At 54.0% G+C, this 14,560-nt stretch overlaps 2 protein-coding genes and 1 pseudogene across 3 annotated transcripts; 2 read left to right on the forward strand and 1 right to left on the reverse strand.

Annotated features, from left to right (window-relative positions):
- The first annotated feature begins 5,482 nt into the window (after positions 1 to 5,482).
- Ppp1r27 (protein phosphatase 1 regulatory subunit 27) lies at positions 5,483 to 6,587 on the forward strand. Its single transcript, XM_048429377.3, has 3 exons — positions 5,483 to 5,672; positions 5,770 to 5,920; positions 6,209 to 6,587. Exons 1-3 carry the CDS (start codon positions 5,483 to 5,485, stop codon positions 6,330 to 6,332), a joined length of 465 nt encoding a protein of 154 aa, XP_048285334.1. The 3' UTR covers positions 6,333 to 6,587.
- On the reverse strand, positions 6,130 to 8,997 carry LOC146893718 (uncharacterized; annotated as a pseudogene).
- On the forward strand, positions 6,847 to 13,341 carry Mcrip1 (MAPK regulated corepressor interacting protein 1). Of its 2 annotated transcripts, none has more exons than XR_015003374.2 (6): positions 6,847 to 6,903; positions 11,521 to 11,572; positions 11,650 to 11,768; positions 12,298 to 12,399; positions 12,516 to 12,630; positions 12,734 to 13,341. XR_015003374.2 is itself a non-coding variant. In XM_085694254.2 (6 exons), exons 2-5 carry the CDS (start codon positions 11,565 to 11,567, stop codon positions 12,578 to 12,580), a joined length of 294 nt encoding a protein of 97 aa, XP_085550380.1. In that variant the 5' UTR covers positions 6,847 to 6,903; positions 11,521 to 11,564; the 3' UTR covers positions 12,581 to 12,619; positions 12,734 to 13,341. The 2 variants fall into 2 exon arrangements, 1 of the variants encoding a protein (XP_085550380.1); XM_085694254.2 differs by having other exon boundaries at positions 12,516 to 12,619.
- The last annotated feature ends 1,219 nt before the right edge of the window (positions 13,342 to 14,560 follow it).

Consider the following 14,560-nt stretch of genomic DNA (forward strand, 5'->3'; position numbering starts at 1 on the left):
ATGCAGTGGGGATCGTGATACTCCTGAGGTTGACTTTCTCAAACTTCCTTTCTGACACAGACGCCTTTGGGAGTGCCGCAGTGTCTGAGAGTCTCAGGACAGGAGTAGAGGCACACAGGCCAAAGGGTAACAGGACTCAGGGTGGTCACAGGGGCCCTGACTGTAACGCTGCAAGCTGCCTGCGGTCAGACAGACAGACAGCCTCACCTGTATTCTTTCCTCACAAGCGCACTTTCTGAAGATATCCAGACCAAGACATCATCTCAGCACCAAGGCTAGCTATCCCCCTGCTGATAGCCATTGTGCCAGATCCAACTCTTGGGGTGCACTGAAGGGCTTCCTGTATGACCCTCTCCCAGGTCTAGGGGTGTGGGTTGCGGTCATCTCCTCCATGGCCGCCTTATCCCTCTATAAAAGCTCATACAAACCCAGGGATGATCCTCATTGGTCTGGCACACAAGCAGGGGAAGAGGACCCTGTCACCTCCTGAGACAGGGCCACATTACCCAGGTATCTGTCACTCTGATAGTCTTCATTCTGACTCAGCAGTTAGGGCAGTTGTCCGCTTTCGCTGCCTTCACTGGCTCTTGGTGACTCATTATAGGGCTGGTTTCCAGCTGCTTCCGCTCCAGAAGTTTCAGCAGGGGCCTACTGGCACAACAGACCATGGTCACCTTAAAGTGGGTACAGTCACTTTGGAGTTTGACAGGGGAAGGTATAAATTTTGTCCCCAGAATGTGAGTCAAGGCTGTCATTAAGGGAATCCATGGGATGGGCTGGAGAGACGGGTCAGAGGTTAAGAACATTGCCTGCTCTTCCAGAAGACCCGGGTTCAATCCCCAGCACCCATATGGCAGCTCACACCTGTCTGGAACACAGGTTCCAGGGTTTCTGACATCCTCATACAGACATACATTCAGGAAAAAAATAATAAATAAATTTAAAAAAAAGACACAGGACTTCCAAGGAAGAAAACCAATAGGGCTGTGAACAGACTGCTTCCAGTCCCAACTATAAAGACATGCTGTACATCCCTCCCTCAGACAGCCAGCGCACCACTGCCCAGCTGTACAGGGACTTGGTCTCTGGATAAGAAAGCTCAAACCGGGCAGCCAATGTCACGCGCTCCTGAGAGGAGTGTGACTCACAGATACCTTTTCCCTTTCTGCAGAGGCAGCTGATGGAGCATTCCAGAGCCAGACTGTGCAGGGCAGCTACAGGGTGATGTCTAAAACCTCTGTGGCTGGGATTGGTGGATTAGTCAAACAACTGAAGGCTCTTAGGGGAAGTGGTGAAAGTTTAGCAGACTGGGATTTCCCAGTTCCCCCCAGGTAGTCAGAAGCCAACAGTTTGGAACTTAACAACAACAACAAAACCAAAAGCACTTCTCTAAGGGGCTTCAGACTTCGAAGCTGAATTGTTGGCTGACCATTCCTCAGCCTATACAGGACTACCTAGCACCTCACAGCCCCCAGGCATTGGATACACATCACTGCTGGTGACATTGTCACACTTTCTTTTTTCTGGTTTGGTTCAGGTTAGACTTGTGCCACCCCTTTTGGCCTTGAACTCACTATGTAGCTCAGACTGGCTTTGAACTCCTGGCAAACAATCTGCCTTAGCCCCCAGAGGTTGTGTTAACTATGCCAAATTTGTGTTAACTCTTTGTTGTTGCTGTTGTTGAGACAGTGTCTGGCTGACTCGCTAGGCAATACTTTACCCCAGAACTATGTTCCCAGTTCTGGACTTTGATAAATTGGAATTGGGTGTGGTAATACAAGCCTGCAATCCCAATGCCTAGGAAGCTCAGGCAAGAGGAGGTTTTTGTTGTTGTTGTTGTTTTGTTTTGTTGAGACAGGGTTTCTCTGTGTAGCTCTGGCTGTCCTGGAACTAGCTCTGTAAACCAAGCTGGCCTCGAACTCTGCCTCTAGTGTGTTGGGACTACTAAAAGTGTGTGCCATCACTGCCCTGCTGACAAGAAGATTGAAAGTTTGAGGGCTACAAAATGCTGGAAGGCTGGATGGTGGTGGCACACACCTTTAATCTCGATACAGGCAGAGTCAGGTGGATCTCTGCGAGTTTGGGGCCAGCCTGGTCTACAAAGCAAGTTCCAGGAGAGGCTCCAAAGCTACAAAGAGAAACCCTGTCTTGAAAAACCAAAAAGGAAAAAGAAAAAATGTTGGCGGATAACCTTTGCATGTTTTTTTGAAGCTTGAACTTCCTCCTTCTGCTTCCCAAACGCGGGAAGTACAGGGACTGTCACCACCCCAGCTTTGTGTAAATGTTTTAGTCCATTCTCCAAAAAGGAGAAATTCTAAGATCCCAGATGAGTAACCTTGTAAGTCTGAGGGAATCAGGGACAGAGGTCGGTAATTCCAGGCTTTGTTCTAACATCAACCGCCATAAGGGACTTGAAAGCTCACTGCGGCTCCTGTTGAAAGATGAGGAATACCAGGCTCAGCTCAGAACACACAATTCCCAGGAATACTGTCTGGAAGATTTTGGGGCCGAGACTCCTACTCAGACAGAAACCCCAAACTCAAGAACTGTGCTTCAAGTGGCCAAGGCTCCACGTGCGAAGAGTGCCCAGACCTTGTCTCACTGACGGGTGAAAGGGTGGCTCTGTGGGTCCTCCCTGATGTTCTGTGGGTGGCACTTTCTCTCACACGCTTTCTTACGATCCTCTGAGCTGGGAGCACAGACGAAACTTTTCCACGACGCAAGAAGTGCGGGATGGGGTGGGGTGTCTGTCACCCAGCTGCAGTGCAGAGAGTTTAATTTCCCAGATTTCGGGAAGCAAGTTAAAAGACATGGTACCTGACTCCTCCTAAGAGACCAGAACTGAGCCCTGGAGATGCAGAGCCACAGAACCATCCATAGCAGATTCTCTCAGGGCCTGTCCATGTTTCTGGGGGACACAAACTCAGGGAGCAGCCTCTGAGCACTGAGGAAAACACCCCTGGCAGGTGGGAGCTCTCATTCAGGGTGTCTTGTAGCCGGTGGACCTCGGCTTTACACCTAAAGGGTGTGTAACACGTTGGCTTGGTGCTGACTGGAAAGCAGCCAGGTGATGTAAGCTCAGCTGACTACATTGCCTTCCCAGCTCCCCAGCCTGCCAAGGAGCAACCCAGTCTCAGGCCTCCCATGACCACCTAGTAGGTTGGGTTTCCCTACTTCATGCCCTAGCTCCCAGCACTTTCGAGGGTGAGTTTCTTGTTAGTAAAAATGGATAGGGTGATGTCACACTGGAGTAGGGTGCACCCTAAGTCTTTGTAAGAACGTCTGTGGATGGTGTCTTTATAAGAAGAAATCCGCGCCAGATGTGATGGCACATGCCGATAATTCCAGCACTTTATTTTGAAGGAGGCTCAGAGAGGAGAATTACAAGTTCAAGGCTGGCCAACCTGGAAAACAACAATCTTTCCTAAAGGAAAAAAAAAATTAAGGGGGTCGCTCAGTGTGGTGGTGCACATCTGTAATCCCGGCTACCGCGCCAGCACAATGAGTCTCGGCAGAGGGTGTCCAGGTTGAATGAAATCCACAGAGCACGAGGTTGAGGTGAAACAGCAGCTTGTTTATTGTTCTGCTGGGGCTAGCTTTTATACCATGGCACCAAATGGGGAGGGGGCTGCAAAGGGACTGTCACCTGACCCAAGGAGGAACTCTCACCTGACCCCAGTAGGGGTCAAGGACTGATCACGTGCACTCCACCTTCACCTGTCCCCAGTAGGGACTGTCACCTGACCCCAGCAGGGATCAAGGAATAATCACGTGCACTCAAACTTCCTCATCCAACTCCAGGAGCAGAGGGAAGTTATGATTCTCTGCAGATAAGCACCTCAAATGGGGGCAGGGAAATATAACTCGGGGTAGCAATTCCCACACCCGGCACCTGGGAACTGACGGTAGGGATGCTCGGGAGTTTGCCTGCTACACAGTTCAAAAGGGAGTTCAGAGCCAGTGACTCAATCTGGAAAACAAACAAACAAGATGGGGCTGGGTAGGGCGTGGACACAGGAATAGAAAGAAGCCATTAGAGATGAATGTAGAGACTGGGCAAATATTTTAGAAGCCAAAGAACACCAAGGACTGGATTGACTTCCAGAGGCTGGGAAGCCTGGAGTAGAGGCTCCCTCAGAACCTCAGGAGTCCTCCCTGGTCTCCAGCTGCCAGCCTTGGGAAGAGCAAACTCTTATTTATTTATTTATTTAAGAATTTATTTATTTGAGACAGGGTTTCTCTGTAGCTTTGGAACCTGTCCTGGAACTTGCTCCGTAGACCAGGCTGGCCTCGAACTCACAGAGATCCGCCTGCCTCTGCTTCCCGAGTGCTGGGATTAAAGGTGTGCGCCACCACCATCCAGCAAGAGCAAACCCTTCTTTGAGAGTTGAGACCTGGGTCTGTGTGACTTGGTCACAGCAACCCTAACAGGGTCAACCATTAACTTTCAGGAAGTCAGGGGAAACTGTACAGTTGGATTATCCACAACTCTATAACCAAGTTTCGGGGCTCCTCTGTCCCAGCTGTATTCCTGCATTCCATCTACCAGGTCATCTCATGCCCCCAAGCCAAGCACCATCTGAGACCTTGACTGAAGCTGTTGTAAAAGCAAGACCGCTGGCAGAGAGTCTACAGGAAACTAACATGTGGGGTCCTTCCCTTTCTCCACCTGTAATGGGCACCACCTGGTCTCTTAGGAATGGACTGGATGACACACCTTCAACATAGTCTCTAGGAAACTGTCCAGAACCCAGAGGCAGTGTGCGTGCGTGTGTGCGTGCCTGTGTGTGTGTGCACGCACACGCACGCACACACGTGCAAGGTGGGTGCTCAGGACTGGTAGTGTTGGCCTGCAGGACTGAGATCCTAGCCAGGGCAGCAGCAGTTCCTGTCAGTTCAATGCACCCTGAAGCGGTTCTGGGAATCTTCTCTAGAAGCTACAAGGGAAGGTAAGAGCGACATGTTGGGAAGTGGACAGCGCTGAGACCTAAATGACAAAGGATCGGTGCTTTTCAGATGGCGATGGAGGCTCAGCTTCCAGCAGGTAGACAGGTAAGCCGTCCTTCAGGCTCGGCCCCTCCTGATGCCTTTGAGCCCACATCCACGGCTTTTCCCATGGGCTCTCTCCTAGTCCTTCTCTTGTCCTCTATAAGGCACCTCCTAGGTCCAGCTGCGGACAGGGTGTAGTAGCCAGGAAGGATCTGACCCCTTTGGCCGGACATAGCAACAGGTGTGCTGAAAGATGAGCCACTAAACATGATCCTGTGCTCCGGGAGGGGGGGGGGAGCAGCTCGGTTTCAGCCCCTCGCGTCTGCAAGCATGACTGAGCGGCTTTATATAGCCCCGCAAGCCCTATATAAGCTGGAATTGAGGTTCTGTCAAGCCAGAGAGCCTACACACTGATCTGGTCTGGCTGGCATACTTCCCATTCACACCTACTGAAGTAGGGTCCCCACAGAGATAGTCCACCCCAACCCCCGGGATGCCCAGCAGAACTGCCCGCTATGCTCGCTACAGCCCCAGACAGCGGAGGCGGCGGCTGTTGGCCGATCGCAGTGTGCGTTTCCCTAATGATGTTCTCTTCTTGGACCACATTCGTCAAGGTGACCTGGAGCAGGTGGGGCGCTTTATCCGGGCTCGGAAAGTCTCCTTGGACACTATCCACCCCTCAGGTGAGTAAGCTCCGACGGAGTGGTCTGTCTATAAAGAGGTAAGGGAAGTTCTATGCAGAGGGTTACAGCTTTGACCCTGTCTTCCCACCCTGCCCAGGCCTGGCCGCTCTGCATGAAGCTGTGCTCTCTGGAAACCTGGACTGTGTGAAGCTGCTGGTCAAATATGGTGCAGACATTCACCAGCGAGATGAGACTGGCTGGACACCTCTGCATATCGCTTGCAGTGATGGGTACCCTGACATAGCCAGGTAAGACAGAGGCTTCATTCCACTCCCCCCAGGCTTCAATTGGTCTCCAGCATGTGAACCCCCAAATATAGCTCTGACGGTGTAGGCAGCAACTCGGAGGGATTCTGGCAGTTTCTACCCGACTGCAACATTAGAGAAAACTGGAAAATCTGGCCATAGCTTCCAAGGGGTCAGGTTTCTTCCTCTTCTGCCTGGAAAAAGCAAAAACAAACAGGTGACCCCAAAATTCTAGCCCTCTGTTCCTGGGAGGGCTGAGTAGGCTTTAACCAACAGCCCTTCACACCCCAGGTATCTCATCTCTTTGGGAGCAGACAGGGATGCAGCCAACGATGATGGCGATCTGCCCTCCGACCTTATTGACCCAGACTTCAAGGACTTGGTGGAACTCTTCAAAGGAACCAGCATGGACTGAGCCAGCCCTGCCCTTGGGTTTGTGCCTCCCTGGAGGAGAGGCAAGCACCTTGCCCTAGGGGCCAAGGTGTGCCCACTGAGCGTGCCAGGGAGGCAGCCAGGATGCTAGGACTTGTCATGGGGCACGACTTCCCCTGCCCCATATCCATTTCTCTGGCCTGACTTTTTCTCCAGGTTTTACTTTTTTGTTTGTTTGTTTTCCTTTTTTATGATGATACTTTTTACTTTTTCAATAAACATGATTCCCAAGCTGTGATGATGACTACTAAGGGCGGTCCAGTGCCAAACCACCGCCACGCACGCTGAGATGCGGCTTCGTGGCGGCGCAATGCCTCGGGTTAGAGCCGCTGGGAACCGGGCTGCCGCTGTCCCGGTCCAGCCGTCTCCTTTCTCAGACACGCGGGGAAAACCTCCCCAACCCCGCGTTTCCGGGACGACCTCGCGCGCCTCCGACCTCGCCGTACCCCGTGCGCCGGCGATCACGTGGCGCGCGCAGTGCGCGCCTGCGTGGCGGCGTCACTTCCGGCCGGCCCACTGGCAGCGGCGGCGGCGGCGGCGGCGAGGAGGGCGAGGTGAGGAGGGCGCGGCGCGGGTGGCGCGACGGGGCGGGGCGCCGCGGGCTCCGCGGGACCTTGACCGCTCCGCCCCGCCCCACCCTGGTGTCGCTGGGTCGCCCGGCCAGCGCGGGGCAGAGACGAGGCCGGTGTCGCCGCGGGGTGCGGACGTGGCAGCAGCCCGGAGGAGCCTCTCTTGTCGGGCCTCCCGCGGGGAGACGACGCCTGCAGTCCCGGGCCAACCTCCCCGAGGGCTCTTCCTGCTTCTGGGCAGCGCAGGCCCGGCCCCCCAACCCGCGCCCGTGTCTTTGCTCGTTACCTGCCCTGCCCACATCGCTTTTGTGCAGGTGCAGTGGCTCTGCGCAAGTCCAGGGCCTGTCCGTTCTTAGTCCGCAAGGTGGACGGGGTGGATGGTGGCCGGAAGTCCCGTGCCCCTGCTGACAAAAGCAGTCCTGGTTCTGGGGTGATCGTTCCTCTGGATGCCACCTTTCAGGCAGAGGACAAGCTCAAGCCAAGGTCTCCAGTGAGTTAGGATCAGCTGTGAACTTCTGGCTGGGGAGTGTCTAGGGCAGCGAGGGACACACACACACACACACACACACACACACACCCACACACACGACGGGAGAGCAGCAGGAGCCAGGTCCTCCAGAATGAGGGGCCTGGGAATATTGTAGTTTGCTAGTCCAGGGAAAGAAGAGGCTACACCTGACATTCTAGGTCATCATCCAGAAGCAGACCCAACCAGTCACAGCACAGCGTCCCCTGCTTGTCTGGCTAGTCATTAAGTAAAGGCCTCATAATCTGTAAAGGATACAAGACGTGGAAGGACGAACCAGAAAATTTGAAGCAGGGAGTGATGTCACCTGTCTGCAAGCCCAGAACTTGGTGAGGTAGATTCAGGAGTATCAGACATTTAAGACCAGCCAGGGCGATATGAGATCTCTTTTTCTAAAAGGGATGGGGAGTGGAAGGAAGAAAACAAAGTTCGGATAGCAGAAATTCCAAAAGAACAAGAGTGACCAGTCTTTGCACCCTTGATCACCCCCGTTGTCACTTTCTTGGGCAGCAAAGTATGACTGCCACCTAGCATCATGCCCCTGGCATATTGAATGTGTTTAGAAAAGTTGAAGTGAGTTTTGGATCCCCCTGCAGCCTGTCCTGTCTCCCCACGTTGCCTTCTAGGAAGTCCCTGAAGGCCTTGGGTCTCTTAGAAACTAATGGTTCTGTGTAGAATAAACACATTCAATAAGAACTCCCGTGGGATAGAGGACTGTGAGCAGACCCGCATGGTGTCACTGGGAAGCGGGCATTTCAGATCGGAGAGGAACCTGATGTAGCATGCAGACAGTAATTGAGGCAAGCTCAGGGAAAATCAGCATCCAGCACCCCGGCCAGCTGCTGTAGCCCTGAAGGCTTTGGGTTGGGAGGGGGCTGGGAGAGCACCTCTGCTAGGTGACAGCTGCTTCATCCTCTGTAATAGGATCACCAGATGTCTTCTTCCTGGCTAGCTGTGATAGGAACACGGATAGTATATAAAGTTCCAAGCCCAGGGACTGCCTTATAGTCCTCCCTTGGCAAGGGTCTGTTGTGGTGTGTGCGGTTCTCAGCCCCTGGATCTCCACCTTGTTTTAAGTATGAGCTGACACCACATCTGTCTCATACCCAGCGGTCTGTAGAATCCCTTTAGTTATTAGTTTCCACTGGGATGGTGCAGTACGGCTCTGTCATGTCCATTACCATGTTGGCTGAAGATCCAGGCTTCAGGTGGCTATGCATTCGTTGGAGCAGGAGGACCTGGTAAACTGTCCGTGGTGACCACTTCCCTTTCAGAGGGGAAGCCAAAGCCCTTGTCTTGAGGCCTGGGAGAGGGGATGGAGGACCTCTGTCCAGGGTACTTGTGACCCCGGGGGATTGGACAGAAGATGAGGGAGTAGGACTTTTAAAAGGCGGCTGTAGAGAAACTGGAGGGAGAAAGAAAGACTTGGTCTGATCTTAGGTGGGACCGTGTTTATTCATGGAGAGCGCTTTGTACCCAGCTGTGCAGATGGCCAAAATGCCTGGAGAGGAAGGTGGGATGTGGCCCCTTATAGAGCCGGACTGTACTTCCATGGTCGCAAGGGAAGTTGGGAGGTGTAGTCTTTCAGCAGGAAGCAAGTTTACACCTGACTGCTCTGGGGGCTGTGGTATAGTAGCTGGTGACACAGGAGAAGCACACGGACCAAGAGCCGTACGACAGTGCACAGCCCAAGTGGACCAAGAGCTGTATGACAGTGCACAGCCCAAGTGGACCAAGAGCTGTAGACAATGCACAGCCCAAGTGGTTCCCCTGAGCAGGGCTGAGAAGTGTCTGGAAGCTGTGCTGCCACTTAAGTCTACAGTGGAGCCAGGGGAAGCTGGGGCAGCAGGGACGGGTGTGCAGGTCAGAGGAGGGCAGGGACACAGGTAGGGATGTGTCACTGAGGATCATCACATCTGAGATACCATCATTGTTAGTTGTGTCTTATTTTATGAGTTCCCTCAACAAAAGAAAACACACACAAAAAAAGCACCACCACCACCAACAAAAAAACCCAAAAAGTGTGTCTACACACACAGTGGAACATGGTGGTAGCGCAGACTCGTAGCCTAGCTACTCAGGAGGCCAATGCAGGACGATTGCAAGTCCATGGCCTGTTTAGTTAACAGTAAGTTCAAAGACAGCCTGGGCAAATTAGATCCGTCTCAGAAGAAGGAAGAGTTTACACCTAAGGTAGCACAGTTGCCTAGCGTGCACAAGGCCCCAGAGTTATAGACTTTGATGTTCGGAATTATTGGGACAACTACTTTGAAAGATACAGAGAAAAGGGGTTGTGGGACTGTGCCAGGCATAGTGGTAGTTTATGCCTGCAGTTCCAGCCCTGGGGGCTGAAGACAGGAGAACCAGGAGGTCATGGCTGGCCTTGACTACACGGTGATTTTGAGGCCAGCCTGTCTTTAAACACAAATAGCAAAAAAACCTAAAATGTACTGTGGAGTTGATGGACTGAGGGACATACGGCTGGGGCACTGAGACACTTGTAACAGAAGAAAAGCAGGGCTAGGAAGTCTTGGGCATGGAGCTCGGGTGGCCTTGCCCGACCTCTGTCCCTGCTGTCGTCCTAGTGGGAGCCTAGGGTGTAGAGGCCTGGATACTGCATGATTCTTGTGTGGTAGGGTTCTTTCCCTGGCTGCTCACTCACAATGGATACCCTTTGTTAGACTCCACCCCATTTACCTGGACTGCTGGGCAGTAGTCTATGATCTCAGAGACCCTGCAGTGTGTTAAAGTTTGTAGACATCCATGGTACTTCTGCAGACTCTGCCATTATTAGTCCATTGTCCCCGCTTTGGTGCTGGATCCCAGCACATTCAGCCTTTTTAGAGACCCTGCTCGCTTGGTATCATATTACTTCATTCCTCGCCAGGAAATATGCTCAGGTTTCTCTGCTTCACCAAACATAAAGCCTGCTGCCAGCAAGGCTGGAGCACCCAGTCAGAGGGCGTTGGAGGATGTGACCACCAGAGCCTGAGGCAGCATGGGTAGGAGAGGCAGCCGAGAGTGGTGGCCTGGGGGACAGGCACTACTGAGCAGCAATGACAGAAAAAGGATGCTTGGTGTCTGGAACTAAGACTGGGGTTAGCCCCGAGCGCTGCCCTGCTGTGTCCTGTCTGTCGCCATCACACCTCAGAGGGCTTTCCTTGTGCTTGATGTCCTGGACTGGCAGTAGAGGTGGGGAGCCATGTTCAGGGAGAGCTCTTAGAGGAGCTGACGTGATGCTGTTGAGGTGTCCGCCCATCTGAAAAGTTAATGACGGCTCACTGACCATAGAAGAGCCTTTGGGAAAGCCTGGTGTGGCATGTTTGGGACTGTCTGGGTCTCCTTCCTCTTCACATTTGGGGTTGCCCTACCTGGACCAAGGCCAGGCTTAGAACTAACCTTGTATGACTGGTTTTCTCGTCTTGGACTGTGTGTCCTCAGGTGGTTAATTATGAGATTCTGACCCTAAACATAGATACCCTACCCACTCAGCAGCAAAAATCCTCTGGCCTATAAAGAGGTTGCACCCCAGGTTCTGGTCACTGGGTCGGACCAGGCCTGGCTGCTCCCTCCATGGATGTCTTCCTCCTGGTCTGCTTTGTTTTTGGTTCTCTAGAGTTCCTGGGGTCACTGGTCAAATGTCCCTGAGCTCAGGAAAGCTGGCTTTCTCATGGTGCAGTTCCCACGGGCAGCGGGGAAGCCGAGTCTTAGGCTTTGCAGAAGAATGCACTGAGTCCTAGTAGCCCTCGGGGGCAGAGCTGGGGTCTGCTGTGCTCTCCTATGCAAGGTCTGCAGACTGAAGACAGGAGTGGGTGCGAGATGGGGCTGAGCGCATGGCCTCAGTGGCTGAATTAAGCAGTGTGTGGCCTGTTGTGCCCTTCATGTCCTGACTGACACTGACCCCCATAGTTGTTCAAGATTGCTTGACTGACACTGACCCCCCATAGCTGTTCAGGATTGCTTGGAGCCACTGACAACTCAAGCCTAAGGGTCCCCATGGACTCAGGGCCACAGAGGTTGTTGCTTTTTCTGCTGGAAGGGTGACATCTCCAGTGCTTTGGGTTTCTGTTTTATAGGCCGCAGGATTCAGCAGCCAAGCACCAGGACCAGACACCCAGCGATGACCAGGTGGGTGTTAAGTTTGTATGTGGGGGTTGGGATCACACATGTCCCACTATCTCTTCTCACACCGGAGCTTCCCCCAGCTCGCCTGTCTCCAGAGTCGTCTACAACGGCAAGAGGAACAGCAGTCCCCGCTCCCCCACCAACAGCAGCGAGATCTTCACGCCAGCACACGAGGAGAATGTGCGCTTCATTTACGAAGGTTGGTGCATTGGTGCCTGTGCTCTGCTTCTGCTTCCCGCTGTGGGTCTTCCCGCTGGTCTGGTCCCAGACAGCAGGCCTGCAGTGAGGACTGCACACTCTTCAGGGGCCAGCAGGACTGGCGACAGAGGGACATGCGATGGCAGTCCAAGAAAAGGCGTGGGTGGTGATTGGAGCCAGGAGAGGTCCTCAGGCCTAGAAGCTTCCTTGGGAGAGTAAATAGCTGTGAACACAGTGTGGTGTGGTTGACATTGGAACCAAACACACCGGGAGGTGGGACTGGATGGGACCCTCTAAGGCATGTGTGTGTCCTTCTGTAGCTGGAGGAGGCCATGGCACAGGAGGGATGGGCGGGAGAAGCGGATGCAGAGGGCTCTGCAGGACACCTTCAACTGACAGGGAAGCTGGTGGAGGTGGGATGGGTACTGTGGAAGGAGACAGCCGTCTGCTTGGCCCAGCGTCGGGCAGGCCCTCTGCACATGTGCTGTGGACTGAGTGCTGCCGAGCTCTGACCCACTGTCCTGTCGCAGCCTGGCAGGGTGTTGAACGAGACCTGCGCAGCCAGCTGTCTGGTGGAGAGCGGGGCCTAGTGGAGGAGTATGTGGAGAAGGTTCCCAACCCCAGCCTGAAGAGTGAGTGGGGTGGACCCTGGGGAGCTGCACTGCTCCCTTCCCAAGGCACCTCGGTTGGTGCCGTGGAGACCGGGTGGGGTTCTGTTCCGGGCACCAACCAGACTGTCCCCTGACAGCCTTCAAGCCCATTGACCTGAGTGACCTGAAGCGCCGGAACACGCAGGATGCCAAGAAGTCCTAGAGTGCCTGGCGCCCCTCCCCTGGCCTCCGGAAGATCAGGGTGCACTTGATGTTGGTTTCCTCTGCTCCTGGGGGTGGGGTGGGGGTGCTCTAGTGGGCTGTAATCCCCAGAGCCAGCAGGATTGGTGACCAAGGCCCCTCCTTTCCTCTCCAGGGTCTCAAGTTGCCCCTGTCACTGGGGGAACAGGGGTCTGGCTATGTCAGCCCTTGTCCCTTTCCCTGCCAGCTGCATCTTGGGTAGCACCTGGCCCTGCCTACCCAGCCCTCTCTGCTGTTACCTGCCATGCCTCGCGCCTCTCCTTCCTGGCCACCGATGGCCAGAAAGGAAAAAAGGGACCTCTCTTCGGCTGTTGGGACCTCGAATGACCAGAAATCAGGACTGTGCAATCCCACCTGCATCCAGTGTGGCTCTCTCCGTGGAGCCTGGATGTTTGGGGAGCTCCCCTCATCCCCACTGTCCGTCTTGCCCCTCTCTTGCCTCAGTTTCAGAGTGGAATCAGCTCTGAGCCGAGGACAGTGCTGGCTCCTGAAGGGGCCTCTGGCGACCAGACCTGGTCTCCTGGTACCTGTAGCCCTGTGGCCCAGCAGTGCCCTTGAGCAGGGGCACTAAGGCTGACCTTGAAGGAGTGGTGCTGCCAGGCTTGTCCTGGCTTTCTGGGGTGTACTGGGAGGATCACCAAGGCCCCCTTTTTTGTGCCCTCTTGAATCCAGGTGTCTGTGTTGGAGACTGAGGGTCTGTGAATAAAGGCTGGTGGCACTGGACGTGGCTTCTTAACAGTCTGTCAGGCCCTGTGAGCCCCTGGCCCCCTGCAGTCTTTTAAGTGGTAAAACCAACTCCTCACATCATCCAGGCTGCCCTCCCCTCCTGTGGAGCCCGAATGTAGTTAGCCACCTGGAGCTGCTGGCTTGGTCTGCGGCTGTGAGGAGCATGGGCTCCTCTGCTGTCCTGGGGCAGCTGCTGGGCCCAGGAGAGGCCTGACTGCATTTGACCTTCAGTCCTGGAAGCAGCCCTGGAATGCTCCTGGTCCTGAGAAGATGCCAAAGTGGAATTTATTTCAGGATCATGCTTTCCCAGAAGGGTATTCCGGGGCTCAAGTGGCCCCCAGAGACATCTCCTGGGTGTGGGTTGGGCAAGGCAAGTCTCCTCAGGGAGGTACAGGCAATACAGGGCAGTGCGAAATAGCTGTCGGAGGTGCCAAGCCATCCCCCATGACTTGGCATTGTTAGTTCTCTGGGGCCTGTGAGTCTGTTTTCAGAGGCTCAGTGTCCTAGGCTGTGGGTTACCCAATCTGCCTCCCATTGTCAGGACTGGAAGGGATCAAGCAAAGTTCTAACCTGAGAACATCCTGCCTCCTAGTGGTGTTGATTCGAGTCCAGGTGCACTAGAGCACTTGAGGGTCGCCCAGCTTTTCCTGCAGAGGTAATGGGCTTGGACTCCAACGGGGCTGGTGCCACACATATGACCTTGATCTGAACTGTCATATCCCAGCCTCTCAGTGCTCAGTTCTCATGTGGTTTCCCAGGCTAAGTACCTGTCGCTACTGTCAGTCACCATGGATCCTCTTGATGAGGTTATCCCAGTGTAGAGAGCTCAGTACCAGACAGCTCTTGAACATACCTAAATGCCCCTGGAATGCATCAGAGCCTTATAACTGGGCTCCTAACAAGTGGATCAGTTCTGTATTGGCCTGTGGGTTCTCCCGCCTTTTTCCCCACTGACCCCAGCCCCCTAGGCCTATGTGGTTTGCCTCTCTGTTCCCCAAGAGTCCCTGCCTTGTACTCAGTGCTAGCTGGAGTCCATTGTAAACCCTGGGAGGGCTTTTGAGGGACTTCCCGGTACCTGTGCCCTCTGCATGGGGCCTCACGTGCTTTAGGATCCCAGGTCAAAGCTGATGGACCTCTCAGGTCAGACGGTGAGCAGGGGTGGGAAAACAGGATTTGTTAGATGGGGCCCCTGCTTGGAAGACTAAGGGGGGTTTGC

The sequence above is a fragment of the Myodes glareolus genome, chromosome 9 (genome assembly GCF_982192425.1).
Source record: "Myodes glareolus chromosome 9, mMyoGla1.1, whole genome shotgun sequence".
Taxonomy (NCBI): Eukaryota; Metazoa; Chordata; class Mammalia; order Rodentia; family Cricetidae; genus Myodes; species Myodes glareolus.